The sequence below is a fragment of the Bacillus rossius genome (genome assembly GCF_032445375.1).
Source record: "Bacillus rossius redtenbacheri isolate Brsri chromosome 4 unlocalized genomic scaffold, Brsri_v3 Brsri_v3_scf4_2, whole genome shotgun sequence".
Taxonomy (NCBI): Eukaryota; Metazoa; Arthropoda; class Insecta; order Phasmatodea; family Bacillidae; genus Bacillus; species Bacillus rossius.
In genome coordinates this window covers 10,018,619-10,042,032 of record NW_026962011.1, presented here as the reverse complement: position 1 = coordinate 10,042,032, position 23,414 = coordinate 10,018,619, and the positions used below count along the sequence as shown (strand labels likewise).

The 23,414-nt window shown below is 38.3% G+C and overlaps 1 protein-coding gene across 5 annotated transcripts in view; it reads left to right on the top strand.

Annotated features, from left to right (window-relative positions):
- LOC134541907 (endoribonuclease Dicer-like) overlaps nucleotides 1-23,414 on the top strand; it is a 224,263-nt gene that overhangs the window by 174,539 nt on the left and 26,310 nt on the right. For all 5 annotated transcript variants that reach the window (XM_063385650.1, XM_063385649.1, XM_063385646.1 and 2 more), the window contains exon 23: nucleotides 20,961-21,181. In XM_063385650.1, the coding sequence (XP_063241720.1) occupies nucleotides 20,961-21,181 (221 nt within the window). The remainder of the gene's footprint in view (nucleotides 1-20,960; nucleotides 21,182-23,414) is intronic.

The following is a 23,414-nucleotide window of genomic DNA, read 5'->3' as shown; positions in this document are numbered from 1 at the left end:
GATGAATGTCGCGACGTTGGATTAGTCACTACGATTAAAAACTATCTTTCGCTAACGCCCAGTGAAAAAGCCGTTTCCAAGATGGCCGGCTGGGGCTTGACTGAAGACTATAGTGTACCCATTAATGCAAACGGCGATTTTGAAATATGCGTGCCTTTAAGTCGTCTCATGGGATTTTTCGAAGATTATAAACACGTTTTAGTTAACGTTCGACAAGAATTAGTGTTACTTGTTTCAAACTCTCAGAACAACGCGGTGTTAGACACGGCAGCGCAACCGTTGCCTGTGAAACTAACACTCACGAGCATCGATTGGCTAATGCCTCATGTAACCGTTTCTACCGCACAGAGGATTCGTTTGCTTAAAATGGTTGAAAAAGGAAAAAACATAGACATTGCTTTCCGATCCTGGAGCCTCGAAACATATCCGGCCCTGCCGCAATCTCAATTGGTACATTGGTCCGTGAAAACATCATTTAATACGGAAAAGCCTAGATATATAATAGTCGCATTTCAAACGGGAAGGCAAAACAACGTCGCCGGTGATAAATCAAAGTTTGATCATGTTGACATTAAGAATGTGAAAGTTTTTTTGAATTCGGAATCGTATCCGTACACAAACCTGGATAGTAATTTTCCTAATGATAGCTATCTGCTGGTGTATAACATGTACGCGGAATTTCAAGACTCATATTACGGTCGTCAATCATCACCACTTCTCGATCCGGAGAAATTTAAAGATATGGCTCCTCTCTTTGTGTTTGATGTGTCTAAACAGAACGATAAGATGATTGGAGGAGTCGTGGATTGTAGAATAGAAATTACCACAACGAGAAATATTCCCGTCGGCACTCAAGCATTCGCATTAATTCTGCACGATCGATTTGTTTCGTATAACCCGAGAGACAAATCTATTAAAATTCTAATGTAATGTAAGTGATAACGCAGTCTTCCCTGGGACGTCATGCTGTATGCCAACCTCCAGGGATGCTACTCTCAGCACGGTTTCGTCTTAAAAGAGATAAGCCTGGCTAATGACGAAGGGGAGATAATTACAAGAACATTTCAGCCGCCATACTCGTGGAAGTACCTCCACAGAAATTACCAGAGAACAAATTCTTGGTTAACTAGACATTTCCACGGCATCCATTGGGATGACGGTCTGTTTCCGTATACTTCGTTGCAAAACATCCTGTCAGGACACATCAGCGGAACCGTAATGGTGGCAGGCGTAGAGCAAAAAAGGTGGCTTGCAAAGTTGTGTAAAAAACATGTTAATATTCAGGATGCTCAGACCGAGCTCGGATGTCCGTCACTGAAAGAACTGAATAAAATGTATACGCAAGATAATAGCCGTGCACGGCCCGTTACGTCACGACATAAAGCCGCGCTGCTTAGGGCTTGGGCGTTGGAGCATTGCCAAGCGACGCCAGACCCTGCTTGCTTCCCCCCCGATACAATAAATAGAAAGCGTCGCTCGTGGGGAGGGGGAGCCCGGTGGGGTGGGCACCCTCGGTGTTATAGCGTCGCTCGTAGGGATGGGGGAGCCCGGTGGGGTGGCCACCCTCGGTGCTATAAATGTAACGCGTCGTTCGTAGGGGAGCCTAGTCACCCTCCAAGCCACTCTTCGTACAAATGCAGTTTAATCCGGAAACGCTGTATCGGGATGTGTTGCTCGGCTGCGGTCGCGTGAGTTTCGAGACGGCGGACGGTCTGCAGTGGTTGCACGTGTGCACAGCGTTGGGACACCTGGTTCGCGACGACGCAGACGAGGAAGTGATAGAGGTGCCTTGCACTCGGCAAAACTGCAGCGTAAGACTCCTACGGCCGGACACACACCTCCCATGCTCTCCGGAAGCTCTGCTCGTCGAGGCCGCAGATGAGGTGGTGCAGGTGTGGCCCGGCCAGGAGCAAGGTTTTGTTGAGATCGAGGTGCATCGTCCCAACGGCACGGTGGTTGCCTGGAGTGAATCGTGTGATTCATTCACACACGCAACATTCCTCGACGGGGGCAACCACTCGTGAAGTGTGCCGTGCAACCCGGAAGTGTGCAACCTCCCAACACCGGTCGGCTCCGACGACGACGAGGAGGAGGACGACCGCCGTCGCGGCTAGACATCAGCCCCCAGCCTCCAGCCGCCAACCGCCCGCCCGCCCGCCCGCCCGCCAGCCAGCTGCCACCCGCCCGTCTTCGCCAGTAACAGCTCCGGTGAGTGACGTCCGCCATGTTCCCACCCATCTGGGGCCGAGACCCCATCAAGACCAAGAGGGAAAAGTCTAGACACATCCGCGGGCCGTATCCCGCAGGCTTAAGACTAGCTTCCGGTGAACATCTAGACGTTCCCATGCCGCTGTTCGAGGATGTTCGTTATTTAGATACGAACCCAGAACAATTGTCAGATGATGGTTTTAGTGATAATCAAAGTGACCGAAACTTCTATGACATTCCTATTTCTTTGGCTTCGCGCCGATGGCGAGAAAAAGCGAAGAAACATAGAATAGCGGATCCTAGTTTAACTCACACTTTACCGCAGCTAATGTACGACTGTCAAGAAACTAGATATCTTTACGTGCATTCTAGCCTGCACTGTGTCGAATACCGTGTTAGATATTACGACATTGAGAAGGATTGTGAACGTCTGCCTGTATACTTTGAATCGTGTCGCGATAATATCCATTATCGCATGTGTTGGGATAAATCATTCCCATATACTACCATGAGACTGTTAACATCGTTTCACTGTGAAGATAAGAACTGTTACGTGCACTTATGCCATCCGCTGGCTAAACATCCAACAACCGTTGATGAACTCAGGACATCTAGAGTTAAAAATGATGAAACTTTCATAGAGCGCTGTACCGGAACCGATCATTGTCGGAAGAAAACGTACGATGTTTTGTTGGGAGACGATGACGACCTGAACACACCGTGTGTAGGACACCTATGTCCTATTTACCGTGCAAAAGTAATAAAAGAGTCAAACTTTTCAGTGTCTAAATCATTACCTCTTGCGCCATATGTCGGATTCAAGCTATCGACGAAACGTAAACTTTTCTAAAAAATAAAATAAATAAACCATGAACTGTTGTGAGTCAGCGTGTTGTAACACCCTCTGTGAATACATTGCAAGTTTATTTATGGAAGCCATACGTATAATTGCTAAAAGACAAAAAGAGTCTCAGCTCAGTGTGGAGTGAGCCTCGGTCGAGTAAACATGTCGTTTAATCCGGGTAACCATTATGAAAACCTGTCTCGTGGTTTATCAATGGTGGAGTACTCAATCTGGAATAATGGCATTCTGAAGAACTATGTGGAGAGTTGTGACGGTCACTTTCACACTGTTCAGATTATAAACCCGGACACTAACGATTTACCCCTGGAAGTTAATCAGTGCAATTCGTACGGACATTGTGCAGTTAATTACATGCGAAAAGACACGCCATTGCCTTGCAGTGTCGACGAAGTCTACAATCACGCCTTGCAAATGCCAGAACTGCATTCACCCGACTGTGCATCAGCTATCCTCGAGCCTGCGAAACCAGCGCGCAAGAAATGTCAGCGGAGAGCGCCCGCAACGTATGCACCGCGCAAGACTCGAACCCGAGACCTCAGCCATCTGGGACCCGTCAGTCAAGATGGTGATCACAACGTTCAGCAGAACCAGCACGAAAGAGACCTAAGCAATGCCAAAATAGCCCTACGTAGTGTACTCATAGAAATGTATAACAAACTGTAAGTTTTATGACTTGTGCTTTATTAATTTAATACGTGGTTTTTGTGGAAAAAACCTCTTCATATCAATTATTTGTTGTAATTTAAAACACACATAAGTGTGGTCTATTATGAACAGTTTTATAAGTTATTTTGGACTCTGATTAAAGAGTCATAATATATTTTTTTTAAATTTAATACGTCGTTTTGTGAAAAAAAAAACGTTTTAATGTAATTTTATTGTTGTAATTTAAAACACACATAAGTGTGGTCTATTATAAACAGTTTTATAAGTAATATTGGACTCTGATTAAAGAGTCATAATATATTTTTTAAAATTTAATACGTCGTTTTGTGAAAAAACGTTTCAATGTAATTTTATTGTTGTAATTTAAAACACACATGTGTGGTCTATTATGAACAGTTTTATAAGTAATTTTGGACTCTGATTAAAGAGTCATAATATATTTTTTTTAATTTAATACGTCGTTTTGTGAAAAAACGTTTCAATGTAATTTTATTGTTGTAATTTAAAACACACATAAGTGTGGTCTATTATGAACAGTTTTATAAGTAATTTTGGACTCTGATTAAAGAGTCATAAATTATTTTTTTAAATTTAATACGTCATTTTGTGAAAAAACTCTTCATGTAATTTGTTATGTGTATAATTTATTTATTGTATGAGGAGTGGTTTGAAGAGTGACTTTTGAATAAAAACCTGTAAATGTTATTACTTGTTAGATTATTTGAATACTAGCCCGTTCATTGTGTTACTGGGGTGAGATCCGTCTGGAGGGAGGGGTGGTAAGTTGTAAAAAAAAATTACCAGACGCAACGCGCTGCGGCGTGAGGGGTTCCCAGAGTAAAAAAAAAAAAAAAACGCTGGCAGCCATCTTGCCACATTAGTAAAATATATAAACGCCACAGACTGTGAGGGGACACAGTCTCTGATCAGTCGCCGCACTGCTGCTGCCGCACTGCTGCTACCTCGACGAGCAGAGCTGCGCCTCCTGTTTTTTCCAGCAAAGGTAAGATAGATAGATACAATTTACTAAGCTGTTTGAAATGTTAGGATGATATTATTATCATCTTGAATGGAAATATTCTTTTTTTTCATTTAACGTGAAAATAATATCTTACTAAGCTGTTTGAAATGTTAAGATGTTATTGTTATCATTTTGAATGGAAATATTCTTTTTTCATTTAACATGAAAATAATATATTACTAAGCTGTTTGTAATGTTAGGATGATATTATTATCATTTTGAATGGAAATATTCTTTTTTTCATTTAACATGAAAATAATATTAAACTTCAACTTTCTTCACCTTTTACTACCACACAATGTTTTCGCATTTACCATCTATAATTTATTAACGTTTCCTACTTCATTAATACGTAAATGTTTTTTTTTATTTTTTTTTTTTTTAGAAAATATTTCCATCTAGAGATATTCTCTAAAAAAATTTATTTTAAAATCTTGCAAACGGATGGGAGATTTCGTGTACAATCTATCATAGTTTTCTGAAGAAATAAAATTAATTTAAAATTATTATGTCAAACCCATACTCCATAACTACGTCTACTAAATTTTATTCTTTTCTTTTTGTTTTAGCTTTGTGCTCACTGTTGAACGTAATTTCCCTCTCTCTCTCTCTCTTTCTTTATTTTCTATCTCTTTTCTCTTAATATGTCTTCCCGTTCTTCTTCCCCCGAGGCAAAGCGACTCCGTCTTAATGAAGCTGGGCCTTCTATCCCTGACTCTCGCGATGGTGGGCGGGGGTCAGGGGTGGAGTTGGCGCAGGGGCCCGACGTCTTGCCTCGCCTGGAGGGTGTTACCTTGAACACTGCATTTGCTAACAAGATAGTGGACTTTCGAATTGGAAATGATATTGAAAATGTCGATCCGGACTTGGACCGGTTTCTACAGAGATGTAGGGTTCCCTTTCTGGACTTAACTAACGAATTAATTCGCCCCTTTAAAGTTTACGTTTCACTCTCGGCTTCATTTGTTAAGGAATCTGCGGAGGGAAACGAGAGTGAAACTTTTCATTTCACAACTCACTCAACCGCGATACTGCACTCTGATGAGTTAAGGGAAATCTACGATTCAACATTCATTCCGGAAATCAATAAACACGTTAGTGATTTCGGTGCGCGTGGCAGTGGCTGGGCTCTAAAAAGATTGATTAACATGGATGTACATGTTTCAAGCTATAGAGTTTTCACGGTTGGCGCAGCGCACACGAAATTGCCGGCGTTTTTGTACAATAGGAAAGCTTGTGTTAACATTGAGTGTCCCGAGCAGCACTGTTTCCTGTATGCCGTCATGGCAGGTGTGTCGGCGGTGGAAGGCAATGTTTCTCGAGCCACTTCGTATCCAAATCCACTCGTGTATTTTAATACGAATGCCTTGACGTTTCCCTCCACTCTGCATCAGATTAAAACATTTGAGAGGAACAATGATATTTCCATTAATGTTTACGCTTGCGTAGATTCTAAGGGGAATATCGTTGACGAATGTTTTAGTGGCAAATCTGAATCCTCGATCCAGCCTCTTCGCGTATTCTCTGAGCGAAGAGAGAGACATGTAAATATCTTGGCGATTCGTTCGAGTGGCGCGACAGAGCACCTACATTTTGTTTACATAAAATCAATGTCCAGATTATTGCATACACAATTGTCCAAGACGCAACATAAGAAATGGATTTGCGAGCGCTGTCTTCAGTATTTTACAAGCGAAGACAGATTAAATTCACACAATGTTCTCTGCAGCCAGCATCAAGCAGTGCGGACCTGTTTCCCTACAGAAGAGAACAAGTATTTGCAATTTACAAACTTTGCAAAACAGGACCGCCTAGGCTTTATTGCGTACTGTGACACCGAGTGTTACCTGAAGCCTTTCTCCACCTGTTTGCCCGGTGACGAGTCTTCTAGCACTACGCGGGTAAACGAACACGTGCCTTATGCATGTAGCATTTTGTTAGTATGTGGGTACGATAGCTCTTTGACCAAGTATGTGCAATTCGAGGGTGATAATTGTATTGCTGAAATGATCGCAGAATTAGTTTCAATGACACAGTGGGTTTGCGATATTTATTCAAAGACCATTACTATTAAGACACCGACCCCGGCCGTCTCTGCAAGGCTTGCGAGTCAAACACATTGCCATATCTGTCAGAAGGTATTGGCTGGGCAGACGGTGCTCGATCACTGCCATTTTACTGGTGAAATACGTGGTTATGCCCATTCTAAATGCAACCTGGCTTTCAGGATGCAAAAGAATCAACTCGTCGCGGTTTTTCATAATTTGCAAAATTACGATGCCCACTTTTTAATGCAACATTTAGTTTCGCGGCGGATTGCACAGCCGGACGGTTCCTTCGTTGTGGAGAACCCCGGCAGTGTCAAAGTCCTTGGAGTTACAATGGAGAGCTACAAGTGCATTACAAAATACATACCCATTTCAGATAATGCGCAAGGAGGCATGCGCACTGTGCGTCTTAGATTCATAGATTCACTTAACTTTTTAAATTCATCTCTGGAAACTCTCGCTGGCAATCTCACGCCAGATAAATTGAAAGTCACCCGTTCAATGTTTCCAGATGACGCACAGTTTCAGTTAGCTACTCGTAAAGGTGTGTTTCCCTATGATTTTGTTAAATCTAGTGAACAATTGCAGACTGCCTCGCTACCCCCTAAGGAAGCGTTCCATAACGTAATGAGTGGCACGGACGTGAGTGATCTGGACTATACTCACGCTCAAAAGGCTTGGGACGTCTTCCATTGTGCCACATTGAAAGAGTACGCACTTAGTTATCTTAAGGTGGATACTTGTTTGCTGGCCGACATATTCGAATCGTTTCGTTTCGTTTGCTTACAATATTATTCATTAGATCCTGCCCATTACATTACCGCTCCCTCGCTCGCATGGGATGCACTTTTATTTAAAACCGGTGCGCGTCTTGAGCTGATAACCGACCCGGATATATACCTCTTCCTAGAGTCAGCCGTTTGTGGAGGTATAACAAACGTTAGTCGACGTCACGCGAAAGCCAATAATGTTCACATGTCCACTCACGACCCGAGCCTTCCGTCTTCGTACATCTGCTATTTCGATGTAAACGCTTTGTATGTTCACACAATGTTAGATAAACTTCCCGTGGGCAAATTTGAGTGGGTTCCCAGGGATGAATATGCGAGTTGGGATTTCAACGCCATTGACATAGATGGCGATACGTCATATTTCGCGGAAGTGGATTTGACCTTTCCCGATGATTGTCACGACCGCCTATCAGATCTGCCTCTGGCCCCTGTGAATGGCGTACCGCCAAACGGGCGAATGAGTAAATTATTGTTAACTCTCGCGCCGCGTAATAATTATGTTGTTCATGCTAAAACACTGCGGCACTACGTTCGGTATGGGGCGGTCATCGGCCAGGTTCACCGCGTGCTGCGGTTTGAACAGGCGGCCTGGATGAAAGATTACATAACCTTTAATGCTGAGCGTCGTGCCCAGGCTGCGAATCCCTTCGAAAAATCGTTTTTTAAGTTACTATCGAATGCTGTTTACGGTAAAAGTTTAGAAGATTCTAGAAGACACAGAGACATTCGCATCGCTTCGTGTTACGAAAGTATTTATGGGGCAGCCGAGCTGATTGGTCGTCCGACATTCAAGGGTCGGCAAATCGTCGATGAAAATCTAGTTCTCATAGAGTTGCAGAAAGGTTCGATAACCTTCGATAAACCTTTGTACACGGGTGTCGCCATTTTAGATTTGTCAAAATTGATTTTATACGACTTTCATTATAACTACATGCAAAAAAAATTCCCTTCACAGTCTCTGCATCTCTTGTACTCGGACACTGATTCGTTAATTTACCACGTTCAGTGTGATAACGTTTACGATTCCATTCGACCCGACTTAGCTTCACGTTTCGACACGTCAAATTATGCGCCAGGTAATGATCAACGCTTCCCCTTAGTCAACAAGGGTGTAACAGGGGTGATGAAAGATGAAGCCGCTGGCGAGATCATTACGGAATACGTGGGTCTTCGCCCGAAACTCTACGCATACAAGATGGAGGATGGTTCTTGTATGCGTAAAGCGAAAGGAGTTAAGGCCAACGTAATCCGATCACTTCTGTTCCCTCATTACCTGGATTGCTTGCTTAAAAATTCCCGGATTCTAGGCAGTCAATACCATTTCCGTTCGCGAGGCCACGCCGTGTTTACGGAGCGAGTGAACAAGGTAGCACTGTCTTCAGGAGACGATAAGCGTTGGCTTTCTGAAGACGGTGTCAGCACATTACCTTGGGGGCATAAAGATCTGTGTCCTTTTAAAACTCGTGCCTCGCCCGATCCCTCCTAATCATTGTACATATTTCCATTTTTTTTTTTTCTTCCTCTGATTACGTTCACCAGTGAGACGAACACTGCTGACGTAACCTCCGAGCAGTGGTTGCAGGAACACAACAGCGCTCACCACTCCTCCCCTGCTCGGAGGGTTTTCAAGCGTGTATATATATGTGTGTGTGTGTGTGGGGGTTGAAGGCAAACAACAGCGCTTATTCCGCCTCCCCCCACACACAAAAGAAAAAAAACTTATCCCGAGAGGGGTGTGTTCACCTCCCCCCACCGCGCCGCGCCATGATCCTTTCCATTATGCGTGTGGAGAGAAAAACCGTCGGTATGTTAATGAAATGTAGAGATGTTTTTGAAAAAAAAATATATTCCCTATTACCATGTTAGCTTGCATATTATTCAATCTATCATGATTTAACGTAAAAATAAAAGTTTGTTTCAAGTTGCCTCTCAAAGTATATGCAATCTATCCTGATTTAACCTAAAAATAAAAGTTTGTTTCAAGTTGCCTCTCAAAGTATATTCAATCTATCCTGATTTAACGTAAAAATAAAAGTTTGTTTCAAGTTGCCTCTCAAAGTATATTCAATCTATCCTGATTTAACGTAAAAATAAAATATTCCCCTGTTTTTTTTTTAAATTTATATAAATCGTCCTCTTGATAGGATGCCTGAAATTTGTGTGACGTTCTACAGATCTCCCCAACCCCAAGACAAATGGAAAGGATACCATCAGCGTTGGCGGCCTCTTTCTTCGAGGAAGAGGTGGAGGAGGGTGTGGGGACCAGTATACCAGCAGACATTGCGGCGGCCTTCTTCGCAGAAGACCTGCTGGAAGGGCCGTCGTCTCCCCCTCCTCCTCCAACACCGCCGGCCAAGACTTCGCCGCTGCTGTTGGTGGCGGTCCCCTCTGGGACATGTCCCTGGGGTCGGCCGCTAACAGCCGACGAACAAAGAGGGGTCCGGCTACCTGCTACGAAGCAGAAGGTGCCGGCTCTGCCTAGCGGCGAAGTCGTGGCCAAACTGATGGCAATGGACGCCCGGCGGGGTAGGGGAGGGGGTAAAAAATAAAATTTTTTTAAACTAAGTAATATCGTTGTGTTGACTACATTTTTTTCAATACCCATTATGTGTTACTTGTAGCTGGTAACTTAGTATGCAGAAAGTAAAGAACTATGCGGTCATGGTAGACTGCTGTTAAGGTTTAAAACTCGTTTTTGTTTGGAAAAATAAACGTACTATTTATTATGATTTTGTAGCAATGCGCTACTCGTAAAAACAACTGCTGTGAGAAAAAAAAATATATATATATATACATACATGCATTATAGTTTAACAGAAACATTTACGTAAACGTGGCTATGGCAAAATATTATTATTATTACAAGTTACTTTTACCTGGTATTAATCAAATGGCAGGTACAGGTAACTAACACACCAGATAGACGTAATATTTTCCGAGACTATGGCAAAATATTATCATTATTACAAGTTACTTTTACCTGGTATTAATCAAATAGCAGGTACAGGTAACTAACACACCAGATAGACGTAATATTTTCCGAGACTATGGCAAAATATTATTATTATTACAAGTTACTTTTACCTGGTATTAATCAAATGGCAGGTACAGGTAACTAACACACCAGATAGACGTAATATTTTTTTAAGTGTTGGGGAAATATATATTTTAACTTTGGAAGAAATTACATTTGTATACAGTTCTCTTCGGTTGCAACCGCCACCCCTCTGCGAGCGGCTTCCCCTATGCGAGGCGCCAGTGTATGAGTCATTATTTAATTTAAAAAAATTACACTGGGGGGTGGGTGAAGGAAAAGGGCCGTTGGGAGTACGCGCCATCATCGTCTGCGCGGCTCCAACACCCCTTGGGAAAACATATATTTTAATTTTTTTTTTTTTTTAAATTATATAATGCCTATAAATGCACAATACCTTTTCTTTTATATGACAAGTGACGTAATAAGCATACTTTTTTTTTAAATAAAATTTGGTGATATATATATATTATAAATAAATTTATTTTTTTAAGTAATTAATACTACTGTATATATGTTTCATTTCCACAATATACACACACTCCGAGAGAACATTATGTCTTTAACACAACAAATGTGTTTGAATTCGCTGAAATACGTAAAGTATAATTATTTTTTTATCATAACACGCTATAACCATAAGTAATGCCTATAGCTTTTTTTATTTATTATTATAGACAGACATGCTACACACCAAATTAAGTATACTATGACTATACTGGTCTAGTACTATAAGAAAACATGGCTACACTTCAGTGTGTGTGTTTTTTTTTTCTTCAAAATTTGGCATCTACTACTACTACTCCTACTACTACTACTACTACTATAGTCATAGAGTAGTGGCTGACGAAATAATACTTTCTTTTATATTCAAACTTGAGAGAAATGAAAAAAACCAATGACTATAAATGGGGAAGAAAAAAAAGATGGCAGCCTGGTATGCTGTGCTACAAGATGGCGGCCTGGTATGCTATGCTTCAATACGGCGGCCTGGTATGCTGTACTACAAGATGGCGACTTTCAGCAATCGATTGTCATACATATAATATTATTTAATTTTTTTTTCAAAGTTGGCTGTTCTTGTTACTTCCTAGCAGTCGAAATTATTTTTTTTTTCAACTGTTGAAATAAACATGGCGGTCGGCCCGTTTTTTTAAATTTCCCGCTTAGCAATATAAAAAAAAAAAACATGGCGGCCGACTAGCAGCCGACACTATACATATTTTTTTTTTAAATTTCCCGCCGTTTAAATTGGCCGACTAGCACTATAAAAAAATAAACATGGCGGCCGCATAGCAGCCGATGCGCCTCGTTTAAATTTACCGCTTAACACTATAAAAATATAAACATGGCGGCCGACTGTTTTTTTAAATTTCCCGCCGTTTAAATTTGCCGACTAGCACTATAAAAAAAATAAACATGGCGGCCGCCCGTTTTTAAATTTCACGCTTAGCACTATAAATAAAATATATACCTTCTCTTTAAAAAAATATTTTATAAGCATATATATACAACATCTGAAATTATTTTCTCCAATATGGTCTCGTGGTCCTGTGGTTAGGGTGACGGACTAACGATCCAGAAACGAAGGTTCGAATCCAACCGTCGCCAACCCTCACATTTTTATACTTGTAAAAATAATTCCGGCGCGCGACACTAGCGCTACCTGCCTCCCTCATTTAGAAACATACACACACCCCCTCACCATCCAACTCCCCCTCCGCAACGAACACGCCCGAAGTTACCCGACGAGATATATCGATCCTACCGAAGTTGGCTCACGATCGATACGCCCCACCCCCTCCACGTGACGTCAACAAACCCCTGCGGACCCTCCATGTGGCGCCCGGCAACGCCCACCCGACCACGTGGTGCCACGCCCACCCGACCACGTGGTGCCACACCCCCCCACGTGCTCAGACAAGCACCTGTCCTTTGTTGACACTGTCCCAGAACCGGCGTGCTCCCCCTACTTACCCCTTTTCGTCCAACTCCTTGGCACTTCAGTAGAGGTGTAAAAGTAACTAAAAAAAGTGTACCCGTATGTATTCGTTACTATAACAATTAGTACTCGTTACTTTCGTATCGTTACTCGTTACTTCTGATACCGCATAACATGCTATGTTATGTAACAGCAACGAATCGAGTCGTATTTTGTACGCGTACAGTATGACGTCGCGTAAATAATAATAAATCGAATATAAACAATTAAAAGTATTTGATAATTAACAGCTTTTGTTAACCAAGAAACAATAAAATCTCATTAGAGCAGCTTTATTATAATATCTCTTTTAAGATAAGAACAAAAAACGTGAAAATACGCGATAGTAAAAAACAAAAACATACATATTTATAATTTGTAAAAAATACTTTCTTACGTTGTTTCTGTTCCAATCTCAAACTTTGTCTACACACACAATACCTTTAATAAACAGTAAAAAACTTGGACGACGAATTTCCAAATTATACTTTTCTTAATAAACAAACATCGTTCTTTGTAACGAATAAGCGCGCGCATGCGTAAAACATACGAAAAATGCGAGTAACGAATTGCATTCGTGTGTAACGTTTCGTTACTCGTTACTAGATGCCGCACCCGTTACTCAGTAACGAATACATACGGTTTGCTACAGCTCTACACTTCAGTCGCTATGATATCATTGAGTTGGCCGGAGTTTTAAACGTGCCGTTGTTAACTTTATCGTGATTAAATGCGTTTGTAGTAGGCCTACAGTATCAGCTCACTGCAATTTATGATTTTTTCTTCATAAGATGTCTTCCAAACGACTATATATCTGTTTTTATATTTCAATCAATAAAGGTAATAAAGCAGCTGGTTAAATAATGATTCTTTAAAGCTGAGAAGTACTAGTTGGACTTGTTTCCCACGCTGTCGGTTGTAATTTGCTGATAAAATTACCCGTTGTCACGTCTGTATGCCAGCGCTTCCGGCCGACCTTGGGCCGTGGTCGGCCGGTGGCATGAAACATGGCTCATTTTGCGTCGTTTCTATTTACGTCGCGGTTTTCTGGAACGTAACCCTGACGTAAACCGAGGACTTACTGTACCTACTTATTACCAGAACAAACAAAGGAAACTGTTTGAATTAAAAAAAACTACCAACCTAATAACTAATATTTGCAAGTAAATCAGGAAACAATTCTGAGAAAAACTGCAAATGTTGAAACATTGACATTCGTCCTTGCAGTTGCATATAGATTTTAAAAGAAAAATATTAACAAACTAAGGAAATAGTTTTAATTAAAATAATACAATTTTAATTTATACTATTATATTATATTTTATTTAAATACCGTATTTACCCATGTACCACCCGCCCCCATGTATGACCCGCACCCCAAATTTTCAACATATTCTCTGGAAAAAAAAATTTTTCACTGTAATGTCTATTTACATGTGCCTGCATAAATAGGGAAAAAGAGTATGACATTGTAACAACAAAGAAAACTCTTTATAACTGCAGCACAGAATTTTACTAACACAAATGCATGAAATATTAAGAAAAAAAACCCCAGTAATATTCATTGTCAAAATAGTAGATCAATTTTGCTAAACAACAGACGTAAATTTGGTGAAATAAATTTTAAAATGTTTGTATGCAATAACCACAATCGTCAACTGTTCAGTCTGTTGCAACATCCTGCAAATAAAAATAAAGCTCGTAGTGCCAAATAATTAAAAATAATGAGTGATGCCATAAAACCATTTTATTCAACGTAAAAAAAACCCGTAGCAAAAACGTGAGTTGTATTGATACGCATAAAATGGCCCGGGTTGCCAGTTATAGTTAACTCGGTTGTAAACAGAGCGCGCGCGTAGCAAGAAGTTTGCGAGCTATCGCTATCGATCTTCGACTACGTGCGCGCGCTCTATACCGAATGATGCCAACTGGCGCTGTTTACGTTTTATAGGTGGATTACAGCGACTCCCGACACGTCGTATTACGATTATTTAAATTAGAAAGCGTTAATCTCAGAATAAACAGCGTAAATTGCGGGAAGCAGTTTATACGCGCGTTGTAAACAACGGAAATTTATTGCATTGCATCATATGAGGTTAAAACGGGACCGAAATAAAATGGTGCAAATATCGGGAAAAAGTAAATAACGGTAACATAAATAAGGGGTTTCGCTGTATTTTCATTGTAATAAATGCGTCCAGCATTCGGTAATGTACTATAAATCCAATTTTTTCAGTCTTCATTGTTGTCCAAAACCTCAAATTTCGTGTATGACCCGCACCCCGACTTTTGAATGTTGTTTTTCAGAAAAAATGTGCGGGTGGTACATGGGTAAATACGGTATATATTTTATATATTATATTTATTATGAAGAGGTAAATTTTGTTTAGATGTAGGGGGTAATCTCTGAAACTACTGATCTTATTCTGACAATGCTTTCACTAATAGGAAAATACTGAGTGCTAAAGGCTATTTTTTATTCTGTTAAAGATGTGTTTCAGTAAGATTTTACAATAACTGTTATTATTGAAGTCAGATGAAAGCTAGCCATCTTGTTGATTTATCAGTGTGCGCTGCTTAACATTTTGAAATAAAGCAATAAACGGTATAACAAAAATATTCTAACTTTATTTTCTTTACAAAAATGTCCACGATACTATACATCTAAGTTTAATATTCCAGCCACAGCGACTGTTTATGTAAAAGTCAAAGAAATTTTACAAGATGAGGTTTTCAAGTATTCTCTATGAATGTCTCTACGAATAGTTTATTCAGTATGGTTTGCTTGTAAGTTATAAGGTATGATCTACAGATATGAAAAATCTACCAACTCGTTTTTACAACTTTCTGAAGTTATACTTTTCAAAAGGTGAATTATTGTTAATATTGTTTTAACATTTAAAAAAAATAATATTTTCTGATCAAATCAAACGTAATTTATGATATAGGAAATGATAAACATACCCAAAGCTACTTTCACTTATTCAAAATTCTCCAAAATATCACCTCTTAAGTTTTAACAGAGGTTAATATTATTTAAAAAAATAAAAACAATATGGAATATATTCTGTATTGGCAAGATAAATTCAACTCAATATAAACAAGAGTATGATTAAAATTATTTTGGTTTTCACATATGTGGTTAAAAGAAAAATAAATTGATAAGTTTGGTTTTTGTCTGGTTAACAAATATTGCCATACAGTACACTCCCGATTATCTGCGAAATTAAGTGGCAGGGCCACCACGGATAGTGAAAATCGCGGATAATCCGCAAAAGAGCCAAAAATGGGAAACAAAAAAGGAAACATTAATTTCAACTTCAAAATCTACAAATTTATGTACAGTAAAAGTTACAATTAACAGTAAAAATTATTAAATGATGCTAAAATTTTAGTATTTTACTGAATAATTAACATACAATACATTTCAGTGATGTAAACATAAAAGTGCTCGGTGCTTACTTCGTAACAAGGATACAGTGTGTACTGTATGTACTCAGAGACTTCATTAGACACTAAAAAAGTACAACTCTTTAAATTTACAACTTTTTGAAAAAATCAGTCACTTGCTGTTGTTTCCTACTTTGGAAACATCTTTTCTTAATTCTTGATTGAATTTCCATAACGTAAGTTTTTCAGCCAACTGCGCATTGTCGTCTTGTTCTTCTAAATAGTGAAGCAGTCCGACGATGTGTTGCATCTGCGTGAGTGAGTCATCTGCGCCTTCGCACTGAGCTCGCCTGTGGCTTTTTACTGTATACTGCACACAATACACTCGTCAGTATATTTCAAATTTGCTCACTTGTAATAAATTACAGATTTACATTATGTGCTGTATTTTTTCATAGCATGCGCTGAAAATACTCACCGTGGATCATCCGCCCGCGGATAATAGGGAGTTTACTGTACTTATTAATCGTTAGGTTGGCATCCCTGTGGGAAAATAGATGAGAGGTTAAAAAATTAGGGTTTTTGTTTAAGTAACACTAAGCAAAGTAAAAATCAACTAATGGGATATGAAATAGGATATGAAATTTGGATAGGAAATGTAATATCTGTAGTCTACATATCAAATAAGAATGTGATTGTATCAAATATTTTCAAATAATGGTAAATATTATTAATGATGTGAAATTATTTAATTATTCTAAGAATATCTCTAACCATAGTAAATGAAAGTGTCAGTGCAAACGATTGCACAAACCATTTATAAAATATTTTTGGTGCAAGTTTTATGATTTTTTTTATTTATCCACCTTGTGAAATTAAAAAAAAAATGTGTCAAGTGAGATTTCATCAAGGTAAATATATCTTCGAACACTGAAACTGAATTATAAAATCAAATAATAATTTGTACTAAAAATTAAAAAGGTCTACACATTACTTTAAAAAATATTCTTTAACAATTATGTTGTCAAATAAATAATTTATGCACCTGACAATTTATTGAGTTTATTATTTAGTAAAAAAAATTGTAATTAGTCACATAAATTTTTTTTCATTGGTAAGATATTAGCAATACTCAGACATTTCGCGAGCAAATCCGTGAGAGTTTAGCTAGTAACTAATATTTGCAATTAAATAATAATAAACAGATAATTTTGCTAATTTTCCAAAAAATTATTGTGACTAAAGCATTGTTACAGTAGTAGTAGATATAATTCAAATTCATTAAATTGCTTGTTATCTTTATTTCAGGTATGCAGCATCATGATTTCTGTGGACACTATCCTCTGGATTCAAAGCCAGTAATTAAAGAAATTTGTTTCATTTTGAAAGCTGCATGTGTATTTATTAAATACTATATCACAAAACTCTCAACCTTTTTGCTCATACACAAACTTAAAAATTCCATATGCCATACCTGCCTACCTTCCAGATTTAACTGCAGGCAGTGGTCACGAAAGCCTATGATCTTTATAAACTGTTTGAAAGTTATCGTCAGACATGAAAGTGAAAGGTATTTCTTATGCTGGGAAAATTGGTAGATGTTCACTCCCGTGGGAGAAGGTAAAATCATCAGGGTTTTGTCACAGCCAATAAGTTCAGATTTAGTGTTTTTTATTTTTTGATATTCTGCAGAAAAGCCTCATTGTAAGGGTAAGGAAATTTGTGTACTGCTCTGTCCTTGCACAGTGTTGTGCTGTGATTGTAGTTGAGGTCATGTGACTGCTTATTCCGTGTGTGGTTGTGGGCAGTCATGTATCTGTTATTCGAGTGCTGTGCTGACAGGTTATGCCGTTTTTGGCTTGCAAAAACCATTTTATGTGATCAGTTATGTAATAAATAGTATTACTTAATTGGTGTGGTACCTCAATTTTCATGGATAACATAAAATTATGTTTATTCTTATGATTTGCGAGTGTATCGAGATTGATCTGCACAAGTTACTTAGTCTTCCCTGGGACTTGATCAACACACCTTGAATGTACACATAATCTTGGATTTATTTACCATCTCAACTTTTAATTTCAAGTTTTGCCCCTCACTTTCAACCCTTCTTGCCTCGACTCGTTTGTTGAGATTTTACTTATCACTATAACTTGCAGGCACTTATTAGCAAGGTTTGTGCTATATGCCAACTAATGAAGACCATTGTTTATTGCATCTTTAGTACTTTAATATGGTAATACCGTATTTACTCGCAAATAGGTCGCCATCGCAGATAGGTCGCACCCATAATTTGAGGTCTTGAATTTGGTATTTAAGATTCCCCCCATATAGGTCGCACCTGTAATTCATTACACATACACATTGCACCACAGTAAAAAAAATTTTAAAAAGGGCCGCAAATTGATGGAAATTTACCGTCAATAGCGCACCGTGCGCGGAGAAAGGTCATTCTACTCGATCAGCTGCTGTTACGGCGCGCCGGCTGGCTCTCTTTGTTCACTGAGCTGCGCATGCACAGTATAACTCACTCAACGGTCCGCCCAGACTCGTGACCTTCAATCAGCAGCTAGCCAATAGATGCGAGCTTGTGTACCAGTTTTGTCCAGTTCTAATATCAGTTTATTGGTATACGCACCAGTTTTCTCACTGCCATGACATGTTCAAGTTTACATTCATCTTGATGTCTTGATACCAATAATTAATTAATTACGATCCCCAGAAATAAATTGTTAGTTTAAAAAATATGCGTCAACTGTACAATACTTCCGAAATTATAAAATACGTATAAAACAGTTACCAAGACTCCGCTCATTTTATCTTGTGAAGTTCGTCTCATACCAGTATTTCGGCTAAGTTGTGACATAAATACAGTATTAGAACTTAACAATCAGCTACGTTTATACATTCTTGAGTTTATGTTTTTCCCTTGTGCATTTTAGATTGTCTCCTGCTATAATTACTCGGACTTTTACATGCCTAGGCTTAAATTATTATATGTTTAGAAATAAAAGAAACTTTTCATGTTATAAAATATGTATATTTTGCGATTTAAAATGTTCATTGCCGACTATAAACATTACGTTTTTCACAATGTTTTTAGGCCTACTAGCTAATCTTATCTACTCTTAAAGTACCCACGGTATTTTCTGGTTGTTTATGGTTGTTACGTGACGTAAATAGCGGGATGGATTCGATTTTTGAGACGTAATTTGCGTGAATGTATTGTATTGGACTAAATGGGAACTAAACGGGACCTGAAGAATATAGTGCAAATAACGGTAAAACGTAAATAACGGTAACGTAAATAAGGGGTTTCGCTGTATGTGTACATTGTAAATAAATTTGCCTATACCTATATAAACTTCTTTTTCTCATTTTAAAGCAAAATCTTGCAAAAAAAATTCCTCAAAATTTTTTTAAATTTTTTCTTCACATATATGTTGCACTTCATTTTTCCCCCATCAAATCTGGTAAAGTTGCTGCGACCTATATGCGAGTAAATACGGTACAAAGTAGAAATTTTATAGATTATGTCTTTTGAAAACAGTAAATTCTGAAAATTGTATTTTTTATTTCCTTTCATTCTATTTGATGATTCTGTTACACAGGTTTTCAATATTTCAATTGGTTAACCATTTTGAACATTTTGTTGGGTTAGCTTAGCCACATTAAAAATACTTAGTGGTGTTTTTGGTGAATAGTAGTGCTCAAAAATTCCATTTTTTGGAACTTAATGTTTTTAAATGAGGACTTACTCTAGGAAATTATTCAAAGTCTTCTTACTGTAGTCACCCAAATAAGCCATTCTCACAAACAAGCCACACACCCCTAATGTTTTTGATCATGACCAAAAAAAAATTTTTTTTTTTTGTTTGGAATAAAACTCGCACCAAACTTTTAAAACAGAACTTTTAACCATATTACATGTTTCTGTTAAATGTCTATTCAGGACATCAATAATTATTTGAAGCTATAATATAATTGTTTTAAGGTTTTCTGTAAACATTATATTATTCTTGGTATGGGTGTTGACTTCTGCTGATTATTGTTTTAAGCACTTTTGTTTTTATTCATAATACAAGAGTTCTATAAAATGCATGAATATATGTCATAAAAATCTTTTTGAAAATACATTTCCTTACAGATATCAGGCAGTAAATATTTTATTTAGGGATTAACTTTAGATGGTATTGGTAACATGTATATTGGATGCGCTGAAAATGTTTTATGAATGTAAATTGGCTACTGACCGCAGCTGTTTTGTTTATGCAGTAAAGTGCTATTAACATCCCAGCCATGAATTACTGAATTTAATGCTATGTTACGAAGATAGTCACTAAATAAATTGGGAAATTGCTGAACGAGGACATGCAATAAATTCTTACATTTCAAATAAAAAAAATTTTTTTTGCAATACACCATCACTTGCTAAAAAAAATTTTCTCCAGTCACTTATACCACTTTACACAACAGTGTACCATACTTTCTTCGCACAACATAATAACCAGTTTCCTGAACTTTTTTAATAATTTAGGTTCTTTCAGTAACTTTAAATGGTCGCAACTGCAATCTGTCGGTAACTATTGCGATTTCTTTCTCACAGAAACACACACATACCATGTGCAAGATGTCACCCGTCCATTAAGCAATACTAGCAGCTAACCAACCTTGGAGCTTGATGGAACTTGTGCTGTGAAGTGTTGTCATGCTGCATTTTCAAGTTTCGAATAATCAGCGCACCATACTTTTCCAACACATTTTACAAATGATTATGCGCTGTTTATTTGAGTAGATAAGGTATTCCCCATTCCCACTTTTCTCAAGTTCAATTTTTTTATATTTTCTCAATTTTGTAAGCCAATTTTAATGACAACTTTCAATTTTATAATGTTTATAAAATAAATATATCTGACATTTGCATAGTGCTATATATATTTATTCCTTTTGTTTTAGATTTCTTGATTACATCATATATCTACGAATATTGTGGCAATCTATCACCAGGTGAGGTGACAGATTTACGCTCTGCACTAGTCAACAATGTGACATTTGCTTCGCTTGCTGCTCGCAATGGATTCCAGAAATACATGTTGTTCAGCTCTGTTCATCTGATGGATGCCATCGACGTGTTTGTCACCTTCCAAGAGGAACGCAATCATGTTATCAATGATGAAGTACGAGAACAAATTTGGGTGTTAAATATTTTTCACTTCAAAAGAATTTCATTTGTGATTTCGTTTTATTGTAATAATGTCTTTGAGAGACTTCTAACCTTTAGTTTTGTATAAAAGAAATTGAAATTAATAAAGTTTTAAAAATTAATTTTTATCATTATACAACAATTGTAAATGTGATAAAGACATAATTAAGATAGATGACCAAAAAAATTAAATAGAAAATTATAAAATTTAGATTTTAAAATACGTTCTATAATGGAGAATTTTTTTGTGTACATGATTCAAATCTAATTTGTGACTAAATAATTGTGTTACTTGTTCTGTGCTCAGAAATTAGTCGTGCTAGAAGATCATCCAAGGCCATTCAGACGCCTGTCCATGCCGTGGAATGCCTTAGTGCTTTGCTGCCAATGACCTAACTTCCCTAAAATAAAATTTGGGTGTTGATACTTGATAGCTTCTATTCTCCGTTCGCTCTTAGCTGAGTTTTGAAATAAACAAACACTGTCGTATCACTGCGCTGCATCAGCAAGTGATAGGCTGAATTGATCTTGCATGCCAAGCACTAGTTGCAACACACACACTTCAGTACAGTCGGTGCTAATAAAATAACGGAGAAGTAATATAACCGGAAAATGGTGCCGTTACCGTTCAGGACACAATAGCAAACAATGTTTATTTTTTGAATAATCGATAAAATAGCACCGTAACGTAAGACAACAATATGATAGTGTTACAATTTGGTACTCACCTAATCACTATCTGGCAGTGGTGCTATCCCTTCCAGACTTGAATCAGACCTACCACCACTATCTTCGTCACTACTGTCGTCACTATCACCGAGAGGAACTATAACACTGTCAATGACAATATCACTGATACCATTCAATTCCCACATTCTTTCCTCTTTCATTACGTGCCGAATACAGTCATTCCACTTCTCTGGAGTAATCTGAGACAAAGCTGTGGCTACCAAATCACGTACCTCGCTTAGCTTAAATGTTCTGTTATTACGTACCACGTAACCTTTAATCTGACTCCACATTAGTTCGATTGGATTCAAGTTGCAATGATACCGGCGGTAGCCTAAGTACAGTGTGCCCCGCTTTCTCGGCGATGTTGTCAATCACATATGCAGTAAAAAATGAACGTACTGTATGAACTAAATTCTGCAACTACACTTTCACAGACGTTGCACTGAAGGATATATTTTTTGACTGTAACCACTTGATAATATTTTGTTTTCTCCACTAATGATTTGGCACATGATCACACTTTACACTGTGATAGGATGCATTATCCATAACAACAACACTGTTCTGTTCTAATTTTGGCATGTTTTTTCAAACCAATCCCGGTAAACGTCACCATTCATCTCTTCATGATAATCGCCGGATTTCTTTGACTGAAAAATTAACTCACCGTTTTCCACAAAACCACTGTCTCTACCAATATGAAGCAATATAAGGTGCTGCCCCTTACCTGTTGGATTTTTTAGTCCTGTAGACAGTCCTGAGAGAAATGCTTCTCTCTTCTTAACTGTAGAATCTTTCCAAGACTTGTTTGTAGCATGCCCTTCATTCACCCACATTTCATCTAAATAACTAGTATATTTTGCGTCCTTGTCGGTAACCACGGATTTTGCTTAAATAATTTCTTTGCCATAGTGAAATGTCGTCCCTATCAATTATGACATTTGTTTTGCTTCTCTTTACGTACTGAAAACAGATAAGTTTTAACAGTTTATAAAATGTCGTTAATATGAAATTAGGAAGTTCAGGGCTGTCTTTAACACACCGTAGCACTTGGTTCAGCGTAGGTGGTTCGTTTGCGAAAAAAAACTATGCACTTTACGCCTAATAGCCGTCTTCACAAAATCATCACAAGTTTTGATAACAGGATACTCACGTTTCCTTTTCTTCCCGGGAGTTATTAATGTCCCAGTGTCCTGTAATTCTTTCCTTGCACGAAGAACACTGCTTTTTGAAACACCCGTAATTTCCGCAGTTAAACTCGCAATATCGTTCACACGACAATCCGGATATTTGTCTGAAAATGTTTTAAAAATATTCAACACAATAGTTTTCTGTGCAATTTTCAAAGGCTTTCCCGTTCTGTGCTTTACAAAACTCGGTCCGGCGTCAGCCATAACAAATTGTGCGCGCGCGAATCCGAAATACAACTTTTGCGTCGGGCATCAACTGTACACTGACGGCGTCTGCTAAAATAA